Source organism: Chiloscyllium plagiosum, chromosome 4 (genome assembly GCF_004010195.1).
Source record: "Chiloscyllium plagiosum isolate BGI_BamShark_2017 chromosome 4, ASM401019v2, whole genome shotgun sequence".
NCBI lineage: Eukaryota > Metazoa > Chordata > Chondrichthyes > Orectolobiformes > Hemiscylliidae > Chiloscyllium > Chiloscyllium plagiosum.
This window is the reverse complement of record NC_057713.1, coordinates 59,964,037-59,988,976: the sequence shown is the minus strand read 5'-3', so window position 1 is coordinate 59,988,976 and position 24,940 is coordinate 59,964,037. Positions and strand designations below refer to the sequence as shown.

The following is a 24,940-nucleotide window of genomic DNA, read 5'->3' as shown; positions in this document are numbered from 1 at the left end:
GTGCACTTGTGGAAAATCAGAAGCAAGTGGGTAGGCAACTCAAAGGGCATGCAGGATTGGTCATGTCAGTATTGGGTGGGTAACAGCAAGTAAGGGAAGATGTCAGGGGTAGTAATGAGAGTGGAAGAGCATGTGTCTATGTGAGAGGTGGTACAGCGGCAGAGAGAGAGATTGAGTGGGGGGTCTTAAGAAGAATATGGTGGCATTTGCACCAGCAGAGTGGAGAAGGTAATTGATGTTCTTTATATACCACTATACAATCTTCCAGATGGTTTAGTTCACACTGATCTGAGTGGTAATTTCTGACCAGACTTGCATGATTTGCTGTCATGGCCTCTTCTGCTGATGCTGGGGGAAGTGGACATCCAGCCTGCATACCATCTTATCCAACAAGACTTCCAGATCTCTCGCCACAAGGTCCAGGGCAAATGTCAGGGATCATGCATTCAAATTCCAGAGTAACCATGCTTGTCTGGGTCCTTGGTGGTCTTTTAGAGTTGGCACTGCACACCAGGAATGCCGGCCAATTTTCTTACGTTGGTGGACCCAGCACAGGCAGCAACGAGGCATGGAGGGCTTCTTTGCAGCTAGGTGCGAGCATGTACAAGGTAAAAAGAAAACTGATATTTTCAACTTTTTAGTTCTTTATTTTTAATTCTGTTTACCTGTAATGCTGGGCTATTTATTTCTTTACTTTTCTATTTTCGTTTTCTAAGATTTTGATCTTAGGTATCTGCGCCTGGGTACATTTGTACTTAAGATGGCGCTGTAATGTAGTGACTGTAAACTTTTCACTGTACTCATTTGAATACACAGGACAATAAAGCTAATTTTATTTGTTTGGAAGATGGTGACTGGTAAGATAAGGCTGAAATTGGACAACAAGATCACTATATAGGTGTGGTAAGTAGTTTATAAGATACAATAAGACATTTTGTTGGCTTTGCAGCATAAAATCCTTCAAAATTCTTGAAATAACTCACTATTAGACTAAAATAGTAAAATTCAGCCCTTTATTTCTCCTCCCATAGATGCTGTCTAATTTACTGAATATTTCTGGCATTTTCAGTTTATTTTAGACTTCCAGCATCCGCAGTATTTAGCTTTTGCAGCCACAGACAATTAACATTTTGTCCATAGACATTTTATTGGAACTGGAAACTTCATTAATTTAAACTGAGAATTAATTTAAACTGAAGGGAGACCATCTCTCCAGATAGATTCGGAGCATATTTTCAGCATTAGAATTTCTAAAAAGTACTTTAAAATATATTTCTTTGAGGTTTATTGCTACTTGAGGAGCGAGGAGTTTCTTATACTTTGAGATGCATAAGCCTGGTTTCAAAAGCTGAACGAATCTTACAAAAATCCCGACAATCATGATAATTCATAACAATCTCTTTTTGTAATCTGCCAATTACAGATGCCGTTGACAGTATTAAATAACATTTTGGCAGAGTAGGTAATGCATTTCTATGGCAGTTCTATTACCCATCTGACAACACCTAAAACAGAAAAATCTTGGAAACCCAGGAAATAATTGGTTAAGCACTTTTTTTTAAACTCAGGTCTCTGCAGGTTTTCCATTGAAATTACAACAGACAATGAGGAAGATGTCCCTTGAAATATATAATGGTCTTTCCAGTAATCAAAGACTAAAATGTTTTCATAAATGTTCACCTGTTGGGAAAAACATGACCTTGATGCTTGTTCTGTGTAGCCAAAGGAAGGACCTTCAAATACTGCTGTTGGCAATTTCAGCACTTCCCGTAGAAACTGGTCAAACTTCACATATATCATTATTCCGTTGGAGTCTGATATTTGAGAGAAAATATCTGAAGGATAATAGAGTGAGAAAGCACACCATCACTAGTTTTGAAAATTCAACACGCAAGGCTAGCATTTGCTGAACAGATTATGCCTTATAACTACCTGATTGCAAAAGAAACATTAGTTTGAACATAGGCCAGGCACATAATGCCGACTGTAAACATCAATGCAGGCCTTGCTACTTCTGTGGTTGAATGTTATTTACAATGTTTAGAATGTCACCGTATTAATTAAAGTAAAACTGTCAGTGTTCTCCATCACTACCCCACTGAAACTGACAGCAGTTTCGGGAGTTCAGACATGTGCAGGATGATGTGGAAATCCAGAAGCTGCTGACGGTGAATCTATGCTTCTTGATAGGATGCGCTCGGCAGATATCCATCTCATCAGCAATCATGGATTTATGAACCTCATTCAAAAACTGCTAGTTTTGCTGTAAATATCTAAAAATAAGTTGCATCTTGTTGATTAAGGGGTCTGAGTTTTTAAATGGAATCTTTGATTTTTGGGAAAAGCTAATATTATCTTTTTGTATAGTGTCCCTTTAATGCTTGGATAATTCTGGGAAGGAAGATGATTGTTTTCCTGGGTATAAGGACATTAGATTTCTAAGAAGAGTTTATGTAGCTGAGATTGCTATGGAGATGAAAGCTTTAAAGTAAAATGTGCAAAGCATCCTATTAATACCACCATAATGGCACAAGGAGCATTAACAAAACTGATGTCATTCTCAAGCGATGGAAAGCAGCCTCCTGTCCCAAGATGGCGCTGCAGGATGCAAAATAAAAGATCTTGCATGACAAAATAAAGTTTTATTTTAGTTTGAAGTTGAGTTCTCGTCATTGCAGTATCCTTTTCCTTCTGAATCCTAGGAGGCAGCCCCACCATTCCATCCCCCTGCAGCCTCCCCATCTTCCTGTGACCCCAAGTACAAAGAAGGATAGTCCTGGTACAGACCTCTAGAATCATTAAATCCCCACAGTGTAGAAGTTGGCTATTTCGTCCACTGAGTCCATACCAACCCTCTGAAGAGCAGACTACCCAGACCCACTCCCCTATCTCTGTAACCCTACATCTCCCATGGCCAAACCACCTCGCCTTCACATCTTTAGACTGTGGGAGGAAACCGGACAACCTGCAGGAAACCCACACAGACAAGGGAAAACATGCAAACTCCACACAGACTGTCGCCGAGGCTGGAATTCAACCTGGGTCCCTGATGTAGTGAGGCAACCATGTTCTGAGCCACCATGCCACCCACTTTCCTGTTCTTCTACTCTTGACACCAGCCTTTTTCCTGCTCCTTGGTTTTCAGCCACCTGCACATGCTATAAAGTGACATCATTATCTGTAGAACTAAATGACATCAAATGGACAGATAAATCCTGGCATAAGAGTTATCTACTGTTGATACAAGATCTCACTGGAAACATCTGGACATAGGCATATATTTACCTGCACGAGGGCAGATGTTACAGTAAAATTATATGCAATATAAGTGTACAAACTTCATAATTACTTCTAAACACTCACAACCCTAAATAGCTAATGGTATATTTGTGAAATGTTAAATTGATCTCGAATTACTGAAAATTCCAGGAATTTTAAAAACAAAACTAAACAAATCACATTTTTAAACTTTTTTAAACTTTAGCTTCTACCTTAACAGTAATATTTACTTAACTGTCTAAAATTTTTAGTGAAAATATTTTAAGCACTTTGAACTTCCTGTTTGGCTCAGTGCAAATCCTTTCATGTGATGAGTCGTCTACTCTCTTGCTGACACCACTGCTGCTACACAGTAATACATCCCCCTACCACATGCTCAACTTGTGGTTTCTTATTGCTCATAGTCAAATTATTTTTAACACTAGGCGAGTGCATTTTCTTACTCTCAGGGTGATGATATCAAATTAAATAATCCTAAATCGCATTCAGTAAAATAGAACTTGAGTACTGCCAAAGGCAAGACACATTTTATTCAAGTTTACATCTTGCATTCAACAGAATATTTTACAATAACATAAATATAAGGGAAAGAAACCACCTTATATTGTATGAAAGAACACTGCTGATTGGTTGTCAAGTGGAGTCTGTGCAGAGGGACTATCATGGAGAATTCATCCATTAATGCTGATTGACAGTTAACAGCTAGGCTTTGTTAAAACTTTAAACCAAGCAAGTTGACTCTGATTGGTCAGGGCATTACCCTGCGAAATGAACCTGAGAATAACTGTCACTTATTTTGTTGTACTGAATCAGGCATAGTGCATGCACATGTTCTTTCTGTCTACAAAGAATAGGGAGCATGCATTAATATATAACATACATAATATAATAACATATAAGAGGACTATAGAAGACTATAGAATCCCTACAGTGCAGAAACAGCCCTTCAGCCTAACAAGTCCACACTGACCCTCCAAAGAGAAATCCACCCAGTCCCATTACCCCTACCCTAGCAGCTGGTCTATATCCTTCCTATTTTTAAACTTTAACTCTTCCTATTCATATACCCATACAGATGCCTTTTCAAATGTTGTAATTGTACCAGCCTCCACCACTTCCTCTGACAGCTCATTCTATACACACCACCCTCTGCATGAAAACATTGCCCTTTAGGTCCCTTTACCTCTTTCCCCTCTCACCTTAAACCTATGCCCTCTACTTTTGGACTCCCTTACACTGGAGAAAAGACTTTGGTTTTCACCTTCCATATGCCGCTCACGATTTTATAACTTCTGTAATGTCACCCCTCAGCTTCTGATGCTCTGGAATTAACAGCCCCAGCCTATTCAGCCTCTCCCGCTAGCTCAAACCTTCCAACCCTAGCAACATCCTTGTAAATCTTTTCTTAACACTTTCAAGTTCCACAACATCCTTCCTATAGGAGGGAGACCAGATTTGTACACAATATTCCAAAAGTGGCCTAACCAACATCCTGTACAGCCGCAACATGACTTCCAACTCCTATACTCAATGCACTGACCAATAAAGACAAGTATACCAATTGTCTTCTTTACTATCTTATCTACCTGTGATTCCACTTTCAAGGAACTATGAACCTGCCCTCAAAGATCTCTTTGGTTAGCAACACTCTCGAGGACCTTACCATTATGTGTACAAGTCCTGCCCCTCATATATATCTAAATTAAATTCCATCTGCCACTCCTCAGCACATTGTCCCTTCTAATCAAGATCCTTTGCAATCTGAGGTAACCTTCTTGGCTGTCCACTACATCTCCAATTATACTGTCTCTGACAAACTTACTAACTATACCTCCTATGTTCACATCCAAATCATTTATATAAATGACAATAAGCAGCAGACCCAGCATTGATCCTTGTAGCACACCACTGGACAGGGGCCTCCACTCTGAAAAGCAACCCTACACCATCATCCTCTGTGTCCTACCATTTTAGTCAGTTCTGTATCCAAGTTAAAGCATATTTTATATATTGCTGATTAATTTTGTAAAGCTTGCAGCACTGTAGGTGATCTAGTTTTACATTCTGCTATATAATTTAGTCAAAGGACTTAAGTTTAACATCCTTGATTCCAAAAGAGAAGGACATGGATTTAAGATAATTGTCATGAAAAGATCCTTGATAATGACCTGGCCCATTCCCCAGGAGGTGGAGCAAGTGTTTGGAGACAGGTTTGCCTTAACAGTTTATAAATATTTCCCAGCAGATATTTCCAGAACAGCATTGATGCAATTTAAAACCAGAGCCAAAAGCTTGACAGATAAGAGCTGGAATGTTGGCCATAAGGTAGGTCATGGGAGTTAGGAAAATACCAGGCTTTGTGGATCAGCTTTGTGAAAAATTATTAGGAGATATGGTGTTTTATGGATGGTTGGGGGTGAAGGATGGTGGATTGGGGGGTGGGGAAAGAAGAGCATGGAGATGGAGGTGATGGCGGTCAAGTTTGGGAAAACAAAGCAGATGGTTGCCAAAGTTCATTGTTTTTAAAATCAATATCTCACTGGTATGTATCTTTGTCTCTGTTATAATGAAAAAAGTAAAACTTGGTATTCACTCTAGGTTTTGGCAGCACAGCGTTTTCCACAAGCTCAGTCTGGGAGACTGACCAGCAAGTTGTGAGCTTCATTTAAGGTGGTAGAGTACTGTAGGAATTGTGCTGGCCATCTCTGTAGTCAGTGTGGAGTCTGTTGCACCAGCACAGTGTTGAAGTTTTTTCAAAAGGAAAACAAAAAATATCCCTTCAGTCTTCAGTATTCCTCCAATTTCGCTCCCTGCCCCACCCCCACAAAAAAATATGTTCTGTATGCCCCATTCGTGTCAATAATGTCTCTCCATGCCCTAAGCCCTGGGAGGTCCATTTGATTATTGAAATATCTATGCCACAGAGAAATGTTTTCTTGATTAACAGCTCCAATTCTCTGTTCTATTGTCAATTGCCCAAAGTTTATCTGCACAAGATATAATTTTAGTGCTTACCGTTTCACCTCTTGATAAAAGGTGTAAATGATCATCATTTTTATTGGTCTTTTAGTAAAATGAATTTTTGCTTCAAAGTTGAAAGGATCAACTGAAGATTGGATCTGGAGGGTTATTTGAATAGCAAGTCTGGATTGCAGTGGTGCTGGGGAGGGGGTCGCAGTGCATTGAGTTGTGGGGGGTGGGGGTCTGAGTTGTGGGGGTTGGGGGGTCGATGTTTCAGGCAAAAGCCCTTCATCAGGAATGGTGGGAGGCTTTTGCCCGGGGTGTGATTTTCCTGCTCCTCAGGGGCTGCCTGGCCTGCTGTGCTTTTCCAGCGCCACTCTAATCTAGACTCTGATCTTCAGCATCTGCAGTCCTCACTTTCGCCTATTTGAATAGGAAGGTTTAGAGGGATATGGGCCAAGTGCTGGCAAATGGGACTAGATTAGATTGGGATATCTGGTCGGCATGGACGAGTTGGTCCGAAGGGTCTGTATCTGTGCTGTACACCTATATGACTCTATCTTTGCTCCTGACTAATGCACCCATCCTATACATCCCTGAACACTATGGGCAATTTAGCACAGCCAATTCACTTAACTTGCACACCTTTGGATTGTGGGAGGAAACTGGAGCATCCCAAGGAAACCCACAAAAACCAACATATATATGCAAAATCCTTGATACGTGCAAGATAAAAATCTTAAACAATATGTGTCTATTTTCAAAAATGCTCAAATAATTTCAGCAGCAAGCTTCTTTGAGTTTCAAAAAAAAATTATTATCCCATACTTGATCCAAAGTTTTAAAAAAGCAATCTCACTCACTCGACTAACACATACCATTGCACACACAATATTTAGATACAGATGAAGTAAACACAAAATACAATTAGAACTTGAGAGTATGCCAGTTTTAAGCAGGCCTGTAGTTTCTTAGATGAGTCAATGCTTTAGCTGTAGTGAATATCTTGAAAAGCAGGTGATTCTCATCAAACTATAATTGAATTGTCATCAGGTTAGTTCTTAGCTGAACCTGAAGTTAGAACAGGTTCAGGAGAGGTCTTTTTCTACTCTCAAGTTATCGCTATTTATTACCTTGGTTGACTGCATCTGCTGACTTGCTAATCTGCAGAGCTGATTCTTTCTGTTTTAAAAGCTTTAACAATAATGTACCATCCAAAGTCCTCATCCAAATAGGGTGGATAGTCAAAAAACATTTTGTTGTCACTCTAAAATAAAATCCAGTCTGGATTTTGAGGGATTTTCACAAATCAATTGAAAGTCAAATGGGGATTCACATTTGTCTAAAATACATCTTGATTTGATGCACTGTATTCATGTTTCACCATGGACAAAAGACAAGGCGGCTAAAGTGCTATATAGTCCTTCAGTTGGCATTTCATCCTGAAGCAATGTGTGAATTTCCTGGATGGCTAATATGGTGTTGGCCCTGATTACAGAGTATCTCTTAATATCTGTCACCTTTGCCAGTATGTTACATCAGGTAAAGATTATTTGAGGTGTGCCCTGCCACCAATTCTCCGTTGTTAATGTTCTGTATAGGACCTATCTAATTGTCAGTGGTAGACCATTGGTGAGCCTATCTTGAAGAGAATCTTAGTTAACAAGATAACTTATTGCACGATAGCAACAAGTACATTACTAGTCAGGCACAACTACCAGGCCGTTTGAAAGCTATATAGAATACATTCGGTCCCTACGATTGCTACAGCAGAACTCACTGCCTCCACCAAAGACTGAGACAGATCGTCAAATTTGATGCAACTAAAGCAACTTCAATATTAAATCTTTGAGAACTATTAACTTATCTAACATTACCACATATGAATATCCACACTTAATTATGCATTGCTCACATCTGAGGACAGTATAGAACTCATACTACATAAAGGTCATCTGATTTGCAGCAGCCATTTTAATAGCTTGTTTTTGTTCAAAATTTTAAAGTATTGATTATAAGTTCATCATATACTGGAGCAGGACTCCTTCATTTAGTACCAGATTCATTCTCCTAAGGAGAAAGGTGAAACTTCCATATCAGAAATTATCAAGGTAAAGATCAAAAAATCAGGTGGACAAATGCTTTTAAACCCTCAAAAGGAAGGGTTGAAACTTCGGAATGAAATGACAGTTTCTCGTGACACAGCTGAGGATTCCATGAATGAATGCTCAAAACGGTCAACTACCAGCTTCTTTTATCCATAATACATAGAGTAGGAACTGTAATAATCTGGCAAGCATGGTGGAAACAGCTACCAGGGATTGTGGCATGTGATCTACTCATCACATATTCATCAGACTCCATCTGTTTCCAGAAAGAGTTCCAGCAGCCCAGATCAAGGTCCATCTGATTATCAGAACATTAGGGAACCAATTGGTAAACCAGTGTGTTAATCCCGCAAATGAACCAGTTTTGAAAGAAAAGTGAGCTGGTAAGGTCAAAAAGATTATCCACCATGAATCAAGACATTGAATTTTTCTAAAGCATGTAATTGCTGACAAAATAAAGAAAATAACATGGCCAACCCAAAGACAAGAAGTCTCTGATAATTCTTCAGGACTGCAAATCTCTTTAACATTGGCATCAGACTTCAAGAAGCATCTTTGGCCCTGTCACTTTACTGTTAATGTATGGGAAATAAACAAGAATAGGCCAGTTGCCTTTATGAGCCAATTCCACCATTCAATTGAATAATGGCAGATCTTATTTTAACTGCAACTGTACATGCCTTTATGCCCCGATAATCTTTCATCCCCTTGGTCATCAAGAATCTACTTCCCTCGGCCATAAGCACATTTAAATATCCTGTATCTACTGCCTTTTCAGGAAGAAATTCCAAAGACTGAAACCTCAGGGGAAAAACAAATCCTCACCTGTTTTAATAAGCAACCCTTATTTTTAAACAATGTTCCAGATTCTTCCATAAGAAGAAACATGCTTTCAACATCCACCCTGATTAAGTTTCTCAGGATCTTACATGTTTCAATTAAGTCACCTCTGACTCTCTGAAATTTCATCATCAGTTCATCATTCTGACTTCCACCATCAGCATCCAAAATGGAAAACCAATGTGACAGCGGGTCTTCAAGAAACTCCAACACCATCTGCTGGGCTCCCTGACGCTCAACCATTTCCTGCCCACTTCCAGAATGTTTAGATTTGGCGTAACTATGTCTCTGAATGAGCTATCCACATAATTCTCAATTTTGTGGATGTGCCACAGTGTCTGTAACCGCTGCCCAAGCTCTGAAACCTGAAGCTCAATTATCTGCAGTTCAACACACTTCCTGCACATATGTTCATCAAGGTGCCCCTGGAGTCTTGTAGCACAGGCTGCAAGGCCCAGGTTCAAGTCCAACCTACTCCAGAGGTGTGTAATAACATCTCTGAACAGGTTGACTAAAAACAAAACCATTCTGGACCTCAGTAAGTCCATTACTTTCCACATATTAAAAGCCACATATTTCCCTTGACCAACCTGTGCCAGTAGGTCTTAAATCTACTTTTTTTAATTTGGCTTACTTATATTACATTATTATATTGGCCTGGACTTTCACTTATTCCTGATATTTCTCAGTTACATGATTTATTTTAAAAATAAACTTTTCTAATTTACAACAATTTACAGACAGTCCCTAAAACTGTTTCTTACTAACTAATGAACTTACTCAATTTCTGTGAAGCCATTCTAGTCTTTTTTTCCACTGTGACTCAAGCCTTACCCATTCTTATACTCTCCCTGATCCCAAGCCGACCCCCACATAAGTGGATGTTGACTTGCGACAAACTCTACCCAGTCTGCTCACAGTAACACTGACGTCTGACACACTCCTCCCAATCATGATTGCTACATTCGACTATTATCCGATAAACACTGTGAGAAAATGTGCAAATGTGGCCATCAGGTCATCGGAGTTTGCTCTTTGGATGTGACAGTCCATGGTGTTAAAAGTCCATCATCACTCAATATCTAAGATCATGTAAGCCATGTGGCCACTTGACTGAGCTACAAGAGAGCTGTGGACACCACTGGAAAGACACTGCAGCATCTTCAAAGGAATGGAGGGAAGAGAGAAAAGTAGGAGGAGGGAAATTGAAAAAGATGATATTATGGGTCAGAATATTCAAAATTGCTACACTTAATCTTATTTCTGGTGCATACATTGAACCTTAAAATGCTATCGACAAAAAATGAGTTTGCAGGTTCTTTCCATAAATTCAACACATTCTTCATTCCACAGATTATGCTGGCTATTATATATGATAATTACTTTTGTGTTTCAATTGTACTCCATATTAAACTGTTAAAAGTCTATCCTACCTCTTATTTCTATCCTCTCCCTTTACTAGAGTAGCTTTTAACTTCAGAACTTCTGGAAGCACCGTGGAGAGAGTATCAGGTCAGTCACCCATTAGACATTTTATCTGACTTTCCTGTCTAGTTGTTACGGGCAAAGAGGGAAATGGGGGTGAAACTGAATTTGATTGTTTTCTTCTGTCAAACCCAAGATAGCAAGGTATTGTTTGATTTTCTCTTTCCCTTTTTTATTCCAATCTCTTCTGCAAATCCTAGTTTTCAGATTCAACTTTTTGAAATAAACCCACAGCAAAATCCCTTCCAACTGAAATCAAGTTTAGGGATTATTAGACAGACAGTCAAAGTGTGGGGAAGTCCTTTGCTACTTCATCTACACAAGCACTCAAGAAATTTTTAAAAAGCAGAGCAGAGAAAATACACACTATAAATTTCAAGTTTTAGTAAAAGTTGAGTTATGAAAGATCTGGTCACATGAGGCTCAGAGATCAATGTCCAGTAACAGTTTCTTCAATGAGCTGAATGTAAAATTTTTCCTTTCTTGCAAAAATGTAGGCTACTTTCCAGCTAGCAGCTTGGACACTGAGATAGCGGGTCTGAGGTAAGCTTCCAACTGCTTTTCCTCTGGAAGTCAACTGACCTAGGATCCCAGAATTGTATACAGGGTGATCCCGTATCCGCGGAATTGTTTTCCGCATTTCACTTACCTGCGGTTTACCATAGCCAGAACATATTACAGGGAGTGTTCCAGCACCAGGGACCAGGAGGCTGCTGGAAATGTAAGTTTCTCACTGAAATGAATGGGTTCACTCCTATCCATGATATCAGGCTTCCGTGGTAGGTCCTAGAACCTAACCCCCAAGGGTATGGGGGGGGGACGACTGTACTTAAGGAATTCAACCATTCCAAACACACAGCCATGTGACAAAGTCTGACATGTCAAATGCTGATGACCCATCTCAGCATGCTAATTAGAAGAATGTTAATCTAAAAGAGTCACTGCAACACACCAATTACTTTCAATTGTGAGGTGATAAGCTAACTAAAAACATTATTGCTTATTTTAGCATAATGCATTTTGATGTTTTCTTTTGTTCTGAAGCATACAGTTCAACTCCTTCATTTCAAGTTTAAATGGAATACCTATACAATGCAGAGGGCTCAGAAGCGTTTGGAAATACAATGAGATCAGCTTTGGCAATCTTATGAATTCAGCAATTTGTCTACTTTCAAAAGAAATAGTATTTAAACAATGAGATATAGAATGCAGTTTTATTTCAGATTTCTCTTCATCACTCTGGCCGTGATACATTCAAGATGGTTCCTTTATGTTTCTGGGGATAACCCTCAGCACCTAAACTCCTGCTCCCATGAGCTGGCCAAGCAGTGGTTCTAAGTGAATCTGACAGGAGACTGACAGAAAATTCAAATGATGCCAGAGTTTAAATCTCCTGGTCCTTGTCCTGCTGCATGATTTTTCCATCTGTCTTTTATCCCTGCTGCATCAACTTTACATCCATTACATTGTTCTATCTTCACTACAATTGCAACTAATCAACTGAAATAAAAGATTATGGATAGGATGATAAAAATGCATATAGATAAATCTATTGTAATGATCAAACTGACAGAAAAGACTGTCACGCTTCACTGGGATAGTGTGCTGGAAATCAAGCTGCACTATTCCCAAAGTCATAAAGTCATACAGTCATAGAGCTTCTACAGCATAGAAATAGACCTTTCAGTCCAGCTTGTCCATGCCGACCAGATATGCTAAATTAATCCAGTCCCATTTGCTAGCATTTGGCCCATATCCCTCAAAACCCTTCCAATTCACACACCCATCCAGATCCCATTTAAATGTTGAAATTGAAGGATCACCAGTTCCTCTGGCAGCTAATTCCATACGCATACCACCCCCTGCATGAAAAAGTTGCTCCTTTGGGCCCTTTTAAATCTTTCTCCTCTCAACTTAAACCCCTAGTTTTGAACTCCCTCAACCTAGGGAAAAGACCTTAGCTATTCACCCTATCAATGCCCCTCATGATTTTACAAACCTCTAAAAGGTCACCCCTCAGCCTCCGATGCTCCAGGTAAAATAGCCCCAGTTTATTCAGCCTCTCCCTACAGTTCAACACTCCAAACCTCCTTGTAGATTTTTTCTGAACGATTTCAAGTTTCACAACATCCTTCCTATTGCAGGGAGACCAGGATTGCACACAGTATTCCAAAAATGACCTCGCTAAAGTCCTGCATAGCTGCAACATGATGTCCCAACTCCTATACTCAATGCACTGACCAATAAAGTAAGTCATCATAAAAGTTAAAGAAGTTAAAATATATTCATAAAATTCCCTAATGAGTTCTGATGAAGGGTCACTGTACCCAAAATGTTAACTGTGTTTTCTCTCCACAGATGCTGCAAATCTGCTGAGTTTTTCCAGCAATTTCTGTTTCTGTTCCCAATTTTTATCTGATTTTCAGAACCAGATTGATAGAAAGCATTGAACAGATTTCTGTACTTAACAAGAATTACTTTTTACTACAAGTAATGGACGGTAGCTATAGTTATAAACAGTTAGCATATAACAGAATAAATTAAATCTAATCCCCCTGTAAACTAGCCCTTACACACAGACAGACCAACAAGTAGGGAAAGAGGGGTTATGGGTAAAGGAAAGCTGGCAGCCAGTTCTATTCACGAGTTGTTGAAATGACTCCTATTCAGAACATTGTTCATTTCCTGCCAGAGAAACTTTCCTTCCCTGCTGCCACCAGCCTCTCCTTTCTGCCTTTAGGTGGTATACTCCTGGGACCCAAACATGAGTTAAAATTACCCAGTTCTCAAACTGCAATTTGAAAGTGGTTGGCCCTCACGTACAAAGATTGGTTGAGTTGCAGATAGTGGGGAGGATTGCCAGAGGGTACAGAATGATATAGATAGTTGGAGGCATGGGCAGAAAAGTGGCAGGTGGAGTTTAATCCAAATAAATGTGAGGTAATACGTTTTGGAAGGTCAAGTACAGGTGGAAATTAAACAATGAATGCAGAACCCTTAGGTGTATTGATATGGAGGGGGATCCGGGTGTTCTGGTCCACAGATTACTGAAGGTTGCAGCGCAGGTAGATAAGATAGTTAAAAAGGTCTATGGCATGCTTGCCTTCATTGGAAGGAGCATTGTGTATAAGAATAGGCAAGTTGTGCTGCAGCCTTATAGATTTTTAGTTCGGCCACACTTGGAACATTGTGCACAGTTCTGGTCACCACACTACCAGAATGATGTGAATGCTTTAGAGAGGGTACAGAAAAAGGTTTACCAGGATGTCGCCTGGTATAGGAGATTTTAGCTATGATGAAAAGTTGGATAGACTGGATTTGTTTTCACTGGAATGTAGGAGGTTGAGGGGCAACCTGATAGAAGTTTACAAGATTGTGAACGGCACGGATAGAGTGGAAAGTAGGAGGCTTTTTCCCAGGGTGGAGGACTCAATTACAGAGGACACAGGTTCAAGGTGTGGGGGGCAGCTAGTTTAAAAGAGATATGCGAGGCAAGTTTTTCAAAAAAAGGGTGGCGAGTGCCAGAGGAGGTGGTGGAAACAGACACAATATCAGCATTCAAGAAACTCCTGGACTATACATGAATAGGAATGGAATGGAGGAATGCAGATCCTGTAAGTGAAGACAGTTTTAGTATGGAAGGGCAAAATGTGTTGGTGCAGGTTTGGAGGGCCAAAGGGCCTGTTCCTATGCTCTTGTTCTTTGTATGATTTTAACAATGTGAACCTGCAACAATAAAATCTGAATTAATGCCAATACTGAATATTATTGTATTGATATACATACTTGAAAGACAGAGATTATAGAAATTGTTCCTAAGGTTGGTAACAAATATTATTCAAAGCAAATAAACTAAATATTAAGCACTAGTGCAAAACTGACATCAGTGAATTAGACATAATACTCAAATGACCAGATTCCTTTAAAACAAAATAAAAGTACCAATGATGTAACATTTTTCAAAGTGTTGCCGTTTTTAATTTAGAATAGAATATCTATATTTTATAAAACCCAAAAGAACTGTGGTTGCTGTAAATCAGAAACAAAAACAGAAATTACTGGAAAAGCTCAGCAGGTCTGGTAGCATCCATGGAGTGAAATCAGAGTTAACATTTCCGGTCGAGTGACTCTTCCTCAGCACTATATTTTGTACTGAGGTCCTGTTGTTAACTATGTGAATGCTTTCCTCAATCGCCTCTACCATCATTCTTACAAACAATCTTCTTACATTTAGCTTATTTTTATTGTGGAAGTAACAAAGAAACAAACACCTGTTGTTGGTACACAAACCCAGGAATTCATCTCTTGTTTGAACCGTGACAATACTGTGACATACATGGAGAACATATTCCTGAAGTCAAAGGAGAGATTAGGAGTAGGGATATTTTGTTTGGCTGGAAAATATAAGAAATGTAAGAAATGCTGAGTCCGTTGAGCCCATGGTGGGAGTTGGATAATTAAGATGTGTTTAAACATGAGGTTTGGAACATTGGAATGTCAGCAAGTTGGAATGATGAATGAGGAATTAAGTGTGAGGGAGAACATATGTATTTGTGTTTTAGATATGTTGGAACACGGAGGATACGAGGATCATCATGAAAGCAATGAACTGATTGAGTATGAAGCTGACAGAATAAACGCATGAAGATATGGTTTATTTCAAAAGCTTCAATTAGAGTCATAGAGATGGAAATAGAGTCATAGCACGGAAACAGACCCTTTGGTCCAACTCATCCATGCTGACCATATATCATAACCTAAACCTAGTCCCCCTTGCCAGCAATTGGCCTATATCCCTCTAAACCCTTCCTATTCATATACCCATCCAGATGCCTTTTAAATGTTGTAATTGTACCACTTCCTCTGGCAGCTTATTCCATACACGTACCACCCTCTGCATGAAAATATTGCCCTTAGGTCCCTTTTAAATTTTTCCCCTCTCACCCTAAATCTGTGCCCTCTAGTTCTGGACTCCTCTACCCCAGGGAAAATACTTTGTCTATTTACCCTATCTATCCCCCTCATGATCTTATAAACCTGTGTAAGGTCACCTCTCAGCCTTAGACGCTCCAAGGGAAAACAGCCCCAGCCGATTCAGCCTCTCCCTAAAACTCAAATTCTCCAACCCTGGCAACATCCTTGTAAATCTTTTCTGAACCCTTTCAGGTTTCACAACATCCTTCTGATAGGAGGGAGACCAGAATTCCACACAATCTTCCAAAAATGGCCTAACCAATGCCCTGCACGGCACTGGTTCATTTAATAATAAGAGATAGGCTATTGGTTACTTCCAGTTTGAAACAAAAGCTCAGACATTACTTGTTTATAAACAAAGTATTACACTGAAATGGAAAACTTAGGTAACTTCCTGAATAGCCACCTATAGCTTTGCTATTAAAGTGCAATCTCTCTGAGATTCAGAAGGTAAGGAACAACCATTAACTCTGAGTATGCAATAATGTCAACTAGTGATAGGTCTCCATGCATTGAAGTCTAATAATATGCACTTGGCATCTACAAAATCTTCTGATGGCAAAGTAAGTAAAGCTTGCTTTTCAAAATTCAGTTGGATTGCCTAATAACTACGTCATTTGCAATGATCACTGAAAAGGAAGACATATGGCACATTTTAAGACAGGGCAGTTTAGGTCTCCATTTAAGAAGTCCATCACTTAAATAGGATCAAGTGCAATTTTAACAGCCTGTTGGCTTGAACAGTGACGATCGTAATTCTGATTACTTAAATCTGACAGACAGCTCCAAAAGGGCAGTTAAAGACTTTTCTCTGCATCAAACATGAGTGTCTGCTCTTCTCTGAATCCCACATACAAAGTCCAGGCCTTGATAAACTTAGCTCCCTCCAACCAGCAATTCCCAAAGCTTACCTACATCTAAAATATGGGCAGTCTTGAGACCACAAGATTTGACAGCATTTAGCTATTGGCCAATTTGTGTCTGGTTGGTTGGCAGCTTACCAACAAGATGTTAATATAACTTCACAACTAAAATTGGCTGGGCTACCAAGTTTTTTATTTGGTCGTTAAAAGTTATGCTCAAATCTTGAAAACAACTTGGAAGTGGTAAATTTCAATGGAGCTTGTAAGCATGGGCCCACGGAAAAGTTTAGAAATTATGCATAAAATAACGCATTCTGATTAATTTTAAGTACTTTCAAACTTCATAATTGATAGACAAAAAAACTGGCATTTATATTTTCAACAGATCAACACTTTCCTCAAGGTTATCTCAATAATCACTGTTCCACATCTAATCAATCTGCCCCAGTTTCTAAGGCACTATTTCCACCAGACACAGCTCACAGCAATGTTGCATTCCATGAAACAATTAGAATAGCAGACATAAATATACAAATGAATAATCATGTAGACAATTCTCTCAGAAAACTTTAAGGACATGTGGCCAGACAGGCTGTTCAGAATGATGGATTTATGAAAAACAGACAATAAAATGAAGCATGCCAGGAAATTGAGACAAGCCTTGACCAAAGGGACTGCGCTAATCAACCTGCGGCAGAATCCAGACAGGCTGCAGCTACAGACGAACAATATACAACTGACCCAGCAGTTGCAGATAATACAATATGCACTCGAATTTGGAACTGAATACAATCAAACGCAATGCCATTCCCAAGACAATCTGAACCTCGAGTTGTTTACCAGACACAGGGATGCCTCACATTCTTATTTGGAAAGGGCTACCTGACCTATTTGTCCAAAGACCACCCTGCCACTGACACGTCAATGCCTGGTTGGGTCCGATCAATTGGGATGATCAAGCCCTTATCGATCTATTGGAGGATCCTAAAGATCCTCCCAAAGGGTTGGAACAACTACTAAGTATGAGAATTACCACAACACCATCCTCAGGAACAGTAACTCGAGACCAACCACTGTGAAGAGAAGATCCCCTGGGACCCATGGAGAAGACAAGCAGATCATCATCACCATATGGATCAAGGATAAGATCTAATGTTGTGGTATATGATCGTCCAGAGTTAAGTTACAGCACACGATAATTGATTAGATTTATAGTGTAAAGTATTAGTTAATTATGTATTTTGGTTATAGTATTAATTGTGTTAAATAAACAAATATTGTTGTTTGTTATTATTAAGAGTTGACTCACAGGACCAAAGAAACCAGGCAAACCTACAACATGTGAGGCAATTCCAAACCAGTGTGAGACAGCACACCCAAGATATCCAGCGCACAGTGTCAGCTAAAGAGGTAGCCGAGAAGGAAGTGAGTCAATTGAGAAATAAACGTGCAGATTACAAGTAGCAGTAAAAGTAATGCACCAGGCAGATAGAGAGAAGGAACAAGCAGCTGCAGACCACACTAAGTGCCACCATGAGATTGAGAAACTAAAAACCCAACTCTCAATCCACAATGGAATAATGTGCACAAATAGGGAAGTTAAAGAGGGAGGAGAAGCACAGGAGATAAACTGTGATTAGGTCAGGGAAGACAAACAGCAGTATGTCGTGCACAGTGGACTAGGGTCTTCCCCCACCCTTCCCGGGGGAGTCAAGTCCTTCAGCACCCCCAGAGACACCCCCTGTTGCAATGAACCCGATTACCATCGACAGATGACTAAGGACGTCGATGCCCCAGCAATAACACACACCACCCCACTTACAGTATCAAAACTAGCAGAAATTGCGAAACAAATTCCAGATTTTGGGCCATCGGCTGATCTATTTACATTCTTTGAAAGGGTCAGACATCAAAAGGTTTTCCATGGGTTAGATGAGAGAAACGTATCATATGTCTGAGCAAGTCAGTGCAGTCTGCAATCCCAGCCCCACTATATGCAGTGCCTGGAACTCTTGCCAATATGAAAAAGACTATCATAACAGCAATTGGGCAGAATAAAGGAGTCCCCATAGACAGGTTAAACAAGTGTAGGCAAGAAAAGGGGGAACATCCAATTGCTTTTGCCAGTCATTTATGAGTGCACTTTGCGGGAGTCTGCAGAGACATAAACAGGGGTCAGTAGTCCAAGGCTGACTCAGCAAAGTGGGCTAGGACTTTAGTTTCCTATACCACTGAAGACAGCAGGAAGGCTTGCATCAATTTTGATCCCACAGAGCCAATCCACAATGAGGCATGGGCTCTGAGAAGAATATCTCAGGTGTGGGAGAAAGAAGCCCATGAACTAAACAAAAATATAACAGAGAAAGGAGGAAAAATGCTTCCTTTCTGAACCTCCAACCAGGGTCCGATGTGGAGAAATGAAGGAAGAGAGGGGAGTTCTTACCAAAGGAACCAGTTCCACCCTGCAGACCCATGGGAAGAGATAAAGGGGCACAGGAGGGGAACACTGGCAGCCAGCACAGCTTAACACTGCGGGTGCACAGGACACTATGCATGAGAATGTTGAGCCCACGTGCAACCACACTTACAGCCATAGGGACCACTGACCACAGCAAGACCAAGGGGTGATGAAGGGAGTAATTAATTCCTGTTAGAAGGCCCAACCTGGCAAGCTCCAGTCCATGCTGTGGACACTAGCCAACCCATGTACCCCCAACTCTCAACCTACAAGGCATCCACATGATGGTGTCAGGCTTCTGCCCCCCTAGTATAGGTCTGCAACACAAAGTGGGAGAGTGTAGGTAGACCACTAGTCAATTGCGAGGTAGGAGGCCGCCCATAGAATTTGTTTGGGATACTTGAGATTCCTGCAATACCCTATGAGGGATTAAGGTGTAGAGAAGCAAGAAAATTGGATTAACATAGTTAGAAGGTTAAAGAGTTTAAGGAGTAAGGACAGGAATTAAGGGCAGCTTCAGAAGTGCTATCAAACATGAAGATATTAGTAAAATTGGACCTATACAGCATTGAGTATCACACATAGATTGATGCTTTGAAGAGCACATACATTAAGTGATATGTTCAAATCAACATAAAAATACCGTGGATGCTGGAAATCCGAAGAAAACACAGAGAATGCTGGCATAACTCAGCAGGTCTGGCAGCATCAGAGAGGAATAAAGTTAACATTGGGTAGTCGTCATACTGCTGGTTTCTCCAACATTCTCAGTGTTTGTTAACTTGCAAACTGTCAGATTTCACAAAACAGAAATATAGGACATGATAAAGTGATGAGGAAATGAGCTAGAATAGATAGGAGAAACTACTTCTAGCAATCCAAGGATCAAGAGCGAGGAACTGGTAATACTGTATAAGATTAAATCTAAAAGATTCAGAATGAAAGGTCAGAAAAGTTACTGATCCATGCCATGCAAATATTAAACAAGTCGGAACCTGCCACAGGATGGTGTGAGGCCCAGCCTGTTACAAATACACAGTTGACTTAATCTCTCTCAACTGTCAGTAAATCAGGCTTCCACTTAATATTATGACCCTCTACACAACATTTTTCACTCTTGCAGGCTCCATAACACTTCCTCAGTTTTGTAAAATGTACTGCATGGGTGAAAGTCAGGTATAGATCAAAGACCCAATGATTTTTATCACCCTGTAATGAAGGGAATTTAAAAAACAGATATTCCAGGATGGGCAGGTCTCCCCTCCACCAGATTATTGCTCATTTGATGAAAACAAATATTTTTCCCATTCTTTTCTGTAATGAGCTCTTACCCCCTGGCCAATTTACAGTTTCTTCTATACCATAAAACAGATTATATAAACTTATCTTTCTCCACTAAAAAGCCTTTCAGGTACTGTTAAACAAAGGTAACAACAGGAGTAAGCAATATTTACATAAAACACAAATTAGCCTTTGTCTTGGATATTAAGCTTGGCATTCAGATAACACAGCTGTACAAAAGAGTTGCCCACATAGGATCATCAGAGGCTTTTTCTGAAGCTGTCTGTAATACCCCTGTATGATGCTTCCCTACATTCCAACAAGGATTAATCTCCAAAAGTATTTTGGATTGTCCAGATACCATGAAATGTATGATTAGAATTGTAAATTTACTTTTTCTTTACATATTTCAAGCTGGAGGTCAAGGCTTGTTGAATTACATAAACATTAAGTGTGGAACAATCACGAAAACATTACAATTGTTAATATGTACAAAGAAACTTACATCTCAGTTTATCCAGTATCTTTCCTCCACATATTGTCGCTAATGCCACTTTCACAGTAAAAACAGATATTTTGCCTTGGCCTTCTCTGAAAAATCAATAATGAAATTTTAAATGATTAAGTCTGCCATCACTAAAAATATTAGAAGCAAATGAACTAATTCATTTCAGCAAACAAAACTTAGATCTAAATCTTATTTAGTTAATTTTGAACAGCTAAGCAAAAAAAAAGGCTTTTATTGTCAAATTAGAAAATTACTTTTCATACAGTCATTAAGTCATACAGCGCGGAAACAGACCCTTTGGTCCAACTCATCCATGTCAACCAAGTTTCCCAAAATCGTCCTATTTGCCCGCGCTTGGCCCCTACCGTGCTAAATCTTTCCTATTTATGTACATGTCCAAATGTTTTCTTAAGTGTTGTAACTACCACTTCTTCTGGCAGTTCATTCCACATGTAAGCCACCCTCTATGTGAGAGAGGTGCCCCTCAGGACCTTTTAAATCTTTCTCCTTTCACCTTAAAAATATGGCCTCTAGTTCTGAACTTCGAAACCCTAAGGAAAAGACCTTTGCTATTCACCTTAACTATGCACCTCATTGATTTCATAAATCTCTATAAGGTCACCCCAGAATCTCAGAATTAATACAGCACAGAAGGAGACCTTCATACAATTGAATATGTTTCTCTGGTGCATTTCTTTCTTCTGACAGATATTTACAAACTGAAATTTACTGACTTTCAAAAACAAAAATTGAGAAAAAAGACAACTTTCGGTCTGCATCCTGTTCTGTTTGTAAACGAGTTTATAGAGCAGCATGTAATTGTTAAAAAAATGTTATTCCAAGATAGTTTAGGAAGCAATCATAGTGGGTAAAATTAACTATTCTATTTGGACTTCAGGTTGTGAGCCTGAGCTGAATCAGACTACATGAGTCTTAAAGAAAATGATACACCAAAATTACAAATATAAAAATGATCCTGTTTGCCCTGGTGTCTTACTAAATAAAGTAATGCAATATTAATTCCACTGTTCTGCAACTTCCCCCATAATCCTTAAATTTATAACTTTGAAATAAATGTTTAAATATTATATTTTATCTTTAATGAAAAAGAGGATGTTTCTCTGCTTCAACTATTTTGTGCAAATGTTTCCTAACTTTTCTTCAAATTCCAAGCAAATATCTTCTAACCTTAACAAAAACAACTAGAATGAGCACTTACAATAAATAATCAAACATTCAGGCCTCAAAGAATTTAAAATTAAATATTGTATGCATGATGTTTTTGGTTCCTTTGGTTCAACAACTTGGAAACAATTAACTGCTCACATTAAACAGAAGATTAGGACTTAGGTGTTAACTAAAAAGATGGCAATTTCATTGCACTAATGCACCATTCTATTCAATAATGTGAGAAAAAAATTGAGATTAAAATAATGAGAGAAAATTGCAACTTCTCACATTATTCCTGTTTCTAAATACTGTAGTTGTAATGTTGTTTTTAATATTTAAGCAAGCTGTTTGTAGAATGTGCATTTATCTTTTTGTATACACCTGGTATTCCTCGTGGAAAAAGGGACCAAGGTCTGTTACCTCCCAGTTTCTTGCCAATACCATTGGGCCTCAACCAACACTTTTCTGAGTCCGAAATTTCCTGAGTAATTTCCAAAGACAACATTCACTGCAACATTGAAAGATTTCTACCTTTGAATGAATGTAAAATCTCTCTCCTAGCCAGAAGATTTTGGGGTCAAGGCAGGCATGAACTAGTTTGCTCTAAATAGGTAAATGCTCTTGCCAAGATAAAAAAAACAAAGAGATGAATACCCATGAAGTGCTTGTCCACTATTATTGCACTAATTATTCAATAGATTTACATCACGTGTAATCTCCACTTGAAAGAAAGATTCAAGTGTTTGATAATTTCCAAAGAAAAAGAAACTACTGTAACATTTGGAAATCCAACTGTTTTAGCTTTGTCAATGGTCTTACTGCATGGGAAATCATGTCTCACTAACTTGATTGAATTCTTTGAAGTAACAAAGAGGATTGATGAGGGCATAGCAGTGGATGTGATCTAGATGGACTTCACGATGGCATTCGATAAGGTTCCTCATGCTAAATCAATCAGCAAGGTTTGATCACATGGAGAACTAGCCATTTGGATACAGAACTGGCTTGAAGGTAGAACACAGATGGTGGTGGTGGAGGGTTGCTTTTCAGACTGGAAGCCTGTGACCAGGATCGGTGCTGGGTCAACTGCTTTTCGTCACTTATATAAATGATTTGGATGTGAATATAGGAGGTATAGTTAGTAAGCTTGCCGACGACACCAAACTTGGAGGTATAGTAGACCTCAGAGTACAATGGGATCTTGATCAGATGGGCCAATGAGCCGAGGAGTGGCGGATGGAGTTTAATTCAGATAAATGTGAGGTGCTGCATTTTGGAAAGGCAAATCAGGGCAGGACTCATACACTTAATAGTAAGGTCCTGGGAAATGTTGCTGAACAAAATGACTTTGGAGTGTCTGTTCATCGTTCCTTGAAAGTGGAGTCACATATAGATAGGATAGTGAAGAAGGTGTTTGGTACGCTTTCCTTTATTGGTCAGAGCATTGAGTACAGGAGTTTGGAAGTTATGTTGCGGCTGTATGGGACATTGGTTATGCCACTTTTTGAATAGTGTGCACAATTCTGGTCTCCCTCCTATAGGAAGGATGTTGTGAAACGTGAAATGATTCAGAAAAGATTTCCAAGGATGTTGCCAGGGTTGCAAGGTTTAAGTTACAGGGAGAGGCTGAATAAGCTGGGGCTGATTTCCCTGGAGCATCGGAGGCTGATGCCTTACAGAGGCTTATAAAATTACGAGGGGCATGGATAGGGTAAATAGACAAGGTCTTTTCCCTAGAGAGGAGGAGTTCAGAACTAGAGGGCATAGATTTAGGGTGAGAGGGGCAAGATTTAAAAGGGGCCAAAGGGGCAACGTTTTCATGCAAAGGGTGGTGTGTGTATGGAATGAGCTAAGAGAAAGCGAGGACTGCAGATGCTGGAGATCAGAGGCGAGAGTGTGGTGCTGGAAAAGCACAGCAGGTTAGGCAGCATTGGATGAGCAGGAGATGAAGGGCATCTGCCAAAACCGCTGATGATTCCTGATGAAGGGCTTATGCCTGAAACGTCGATTCTCCTGGTCCTTGGATGCTGCCTGACCTGCTGTACTTTTCCAGCACCACACTCTCAACTACGGAATGAGCTGCCAGAGGAAGTGGTGGAAGCTGGTACAATTACAACATTTAAAAGGCATCTGGATGGCTAAATGAATAGGCAGGGTTTAGAGGGATATGGGCCAAGTGCTGACAAATGGGACTAGATTAATTTAGCATATCTGGTCGGCATGGATGAGTTGGACTGAAGAGTCTATTTCCATGCTGTACACCTCAATGGCCAATGGAGGGTTAGAATTTTTTGGCAACTTGTTTGTAAAAGTAATTGAAAGAATAAAATGTTGCAGGTAATTTAATAAATAATTTTCTAACAATTAACTCCAAATTATTATTTAATTTTTTAGTGATTACATGATAATCAAGATGTTATTAAATATCGATTAAATAGAACATCCCAATTATCAATATTCACCAGCCCCAGAATCTCACGTACAATGAATCACTTTAAGAACGAAGATATTTCTTAAATAAATGCATGATGTAATTGTTTTTTATTAATTATTTTAAATAGGACAAATCTTCATTAAATGGAAATATTTGGTGCCATATGGATTTCTTATGAAATTTTCTTTATTTGTGCAAAAGGTTGCCTGCTCATAATCTAAATAGATGACTGAACTCAAGTCAGTTTCCATAAATCTATTCCATGTAAATTTCTATCTGAGGTGTGTTTGTGCTATTTCATGTTTATGTTTGGCTAATCAAGAGCAGAGCTCATGTTTGTTCTCTGGAAGTTGGCTGCTGTGTGGGATTGATCTTTCTAAAAGATTGTTGAAATAAGCTGCAAGACTAATGGATTCATTTTAAAATAACTATTCAGATTTGTATGTAACAAATTTAAATACTGTATTACACAATATCAAGCTTTTAGCAATAAAGTAATACAGTAGGAAAAGGTATTAAATTCAGACAGCAATTTTAGCAGCACAAAGAATACATGGGGTGACCCAGAAGTCCCAAAAT

General features: G+C 39.3%; 1 protein-coding gene across 1 annotated transcript in view; it reads right to left on the bottom strand.

Annotated features, from left to right (window-relative positions):
* Nucleotides 1–24,940, bottom strand: part of dtna (dystrobrevin, alpha) — a 198,586-nt gene that overhangs the window by 96,188 nt on the left and 77,458 nt on the right. The window contains exons 5-6 of the mRNA XM_043689334.1: nt 20,755–20,840; nt 1,681–1,835 (exon numbers count right to left, since the gene is read on the bottom strand). Of these exons, the coding sequence (XP_043545269.1) occupies nt 1,681–1,835; nt 20,755–20,840 (241 nt within the window). The remainder of the gene's footprint in view (nt 1–1,680; nt 1,836–20,754; nt 20,841–24,940) is intronic.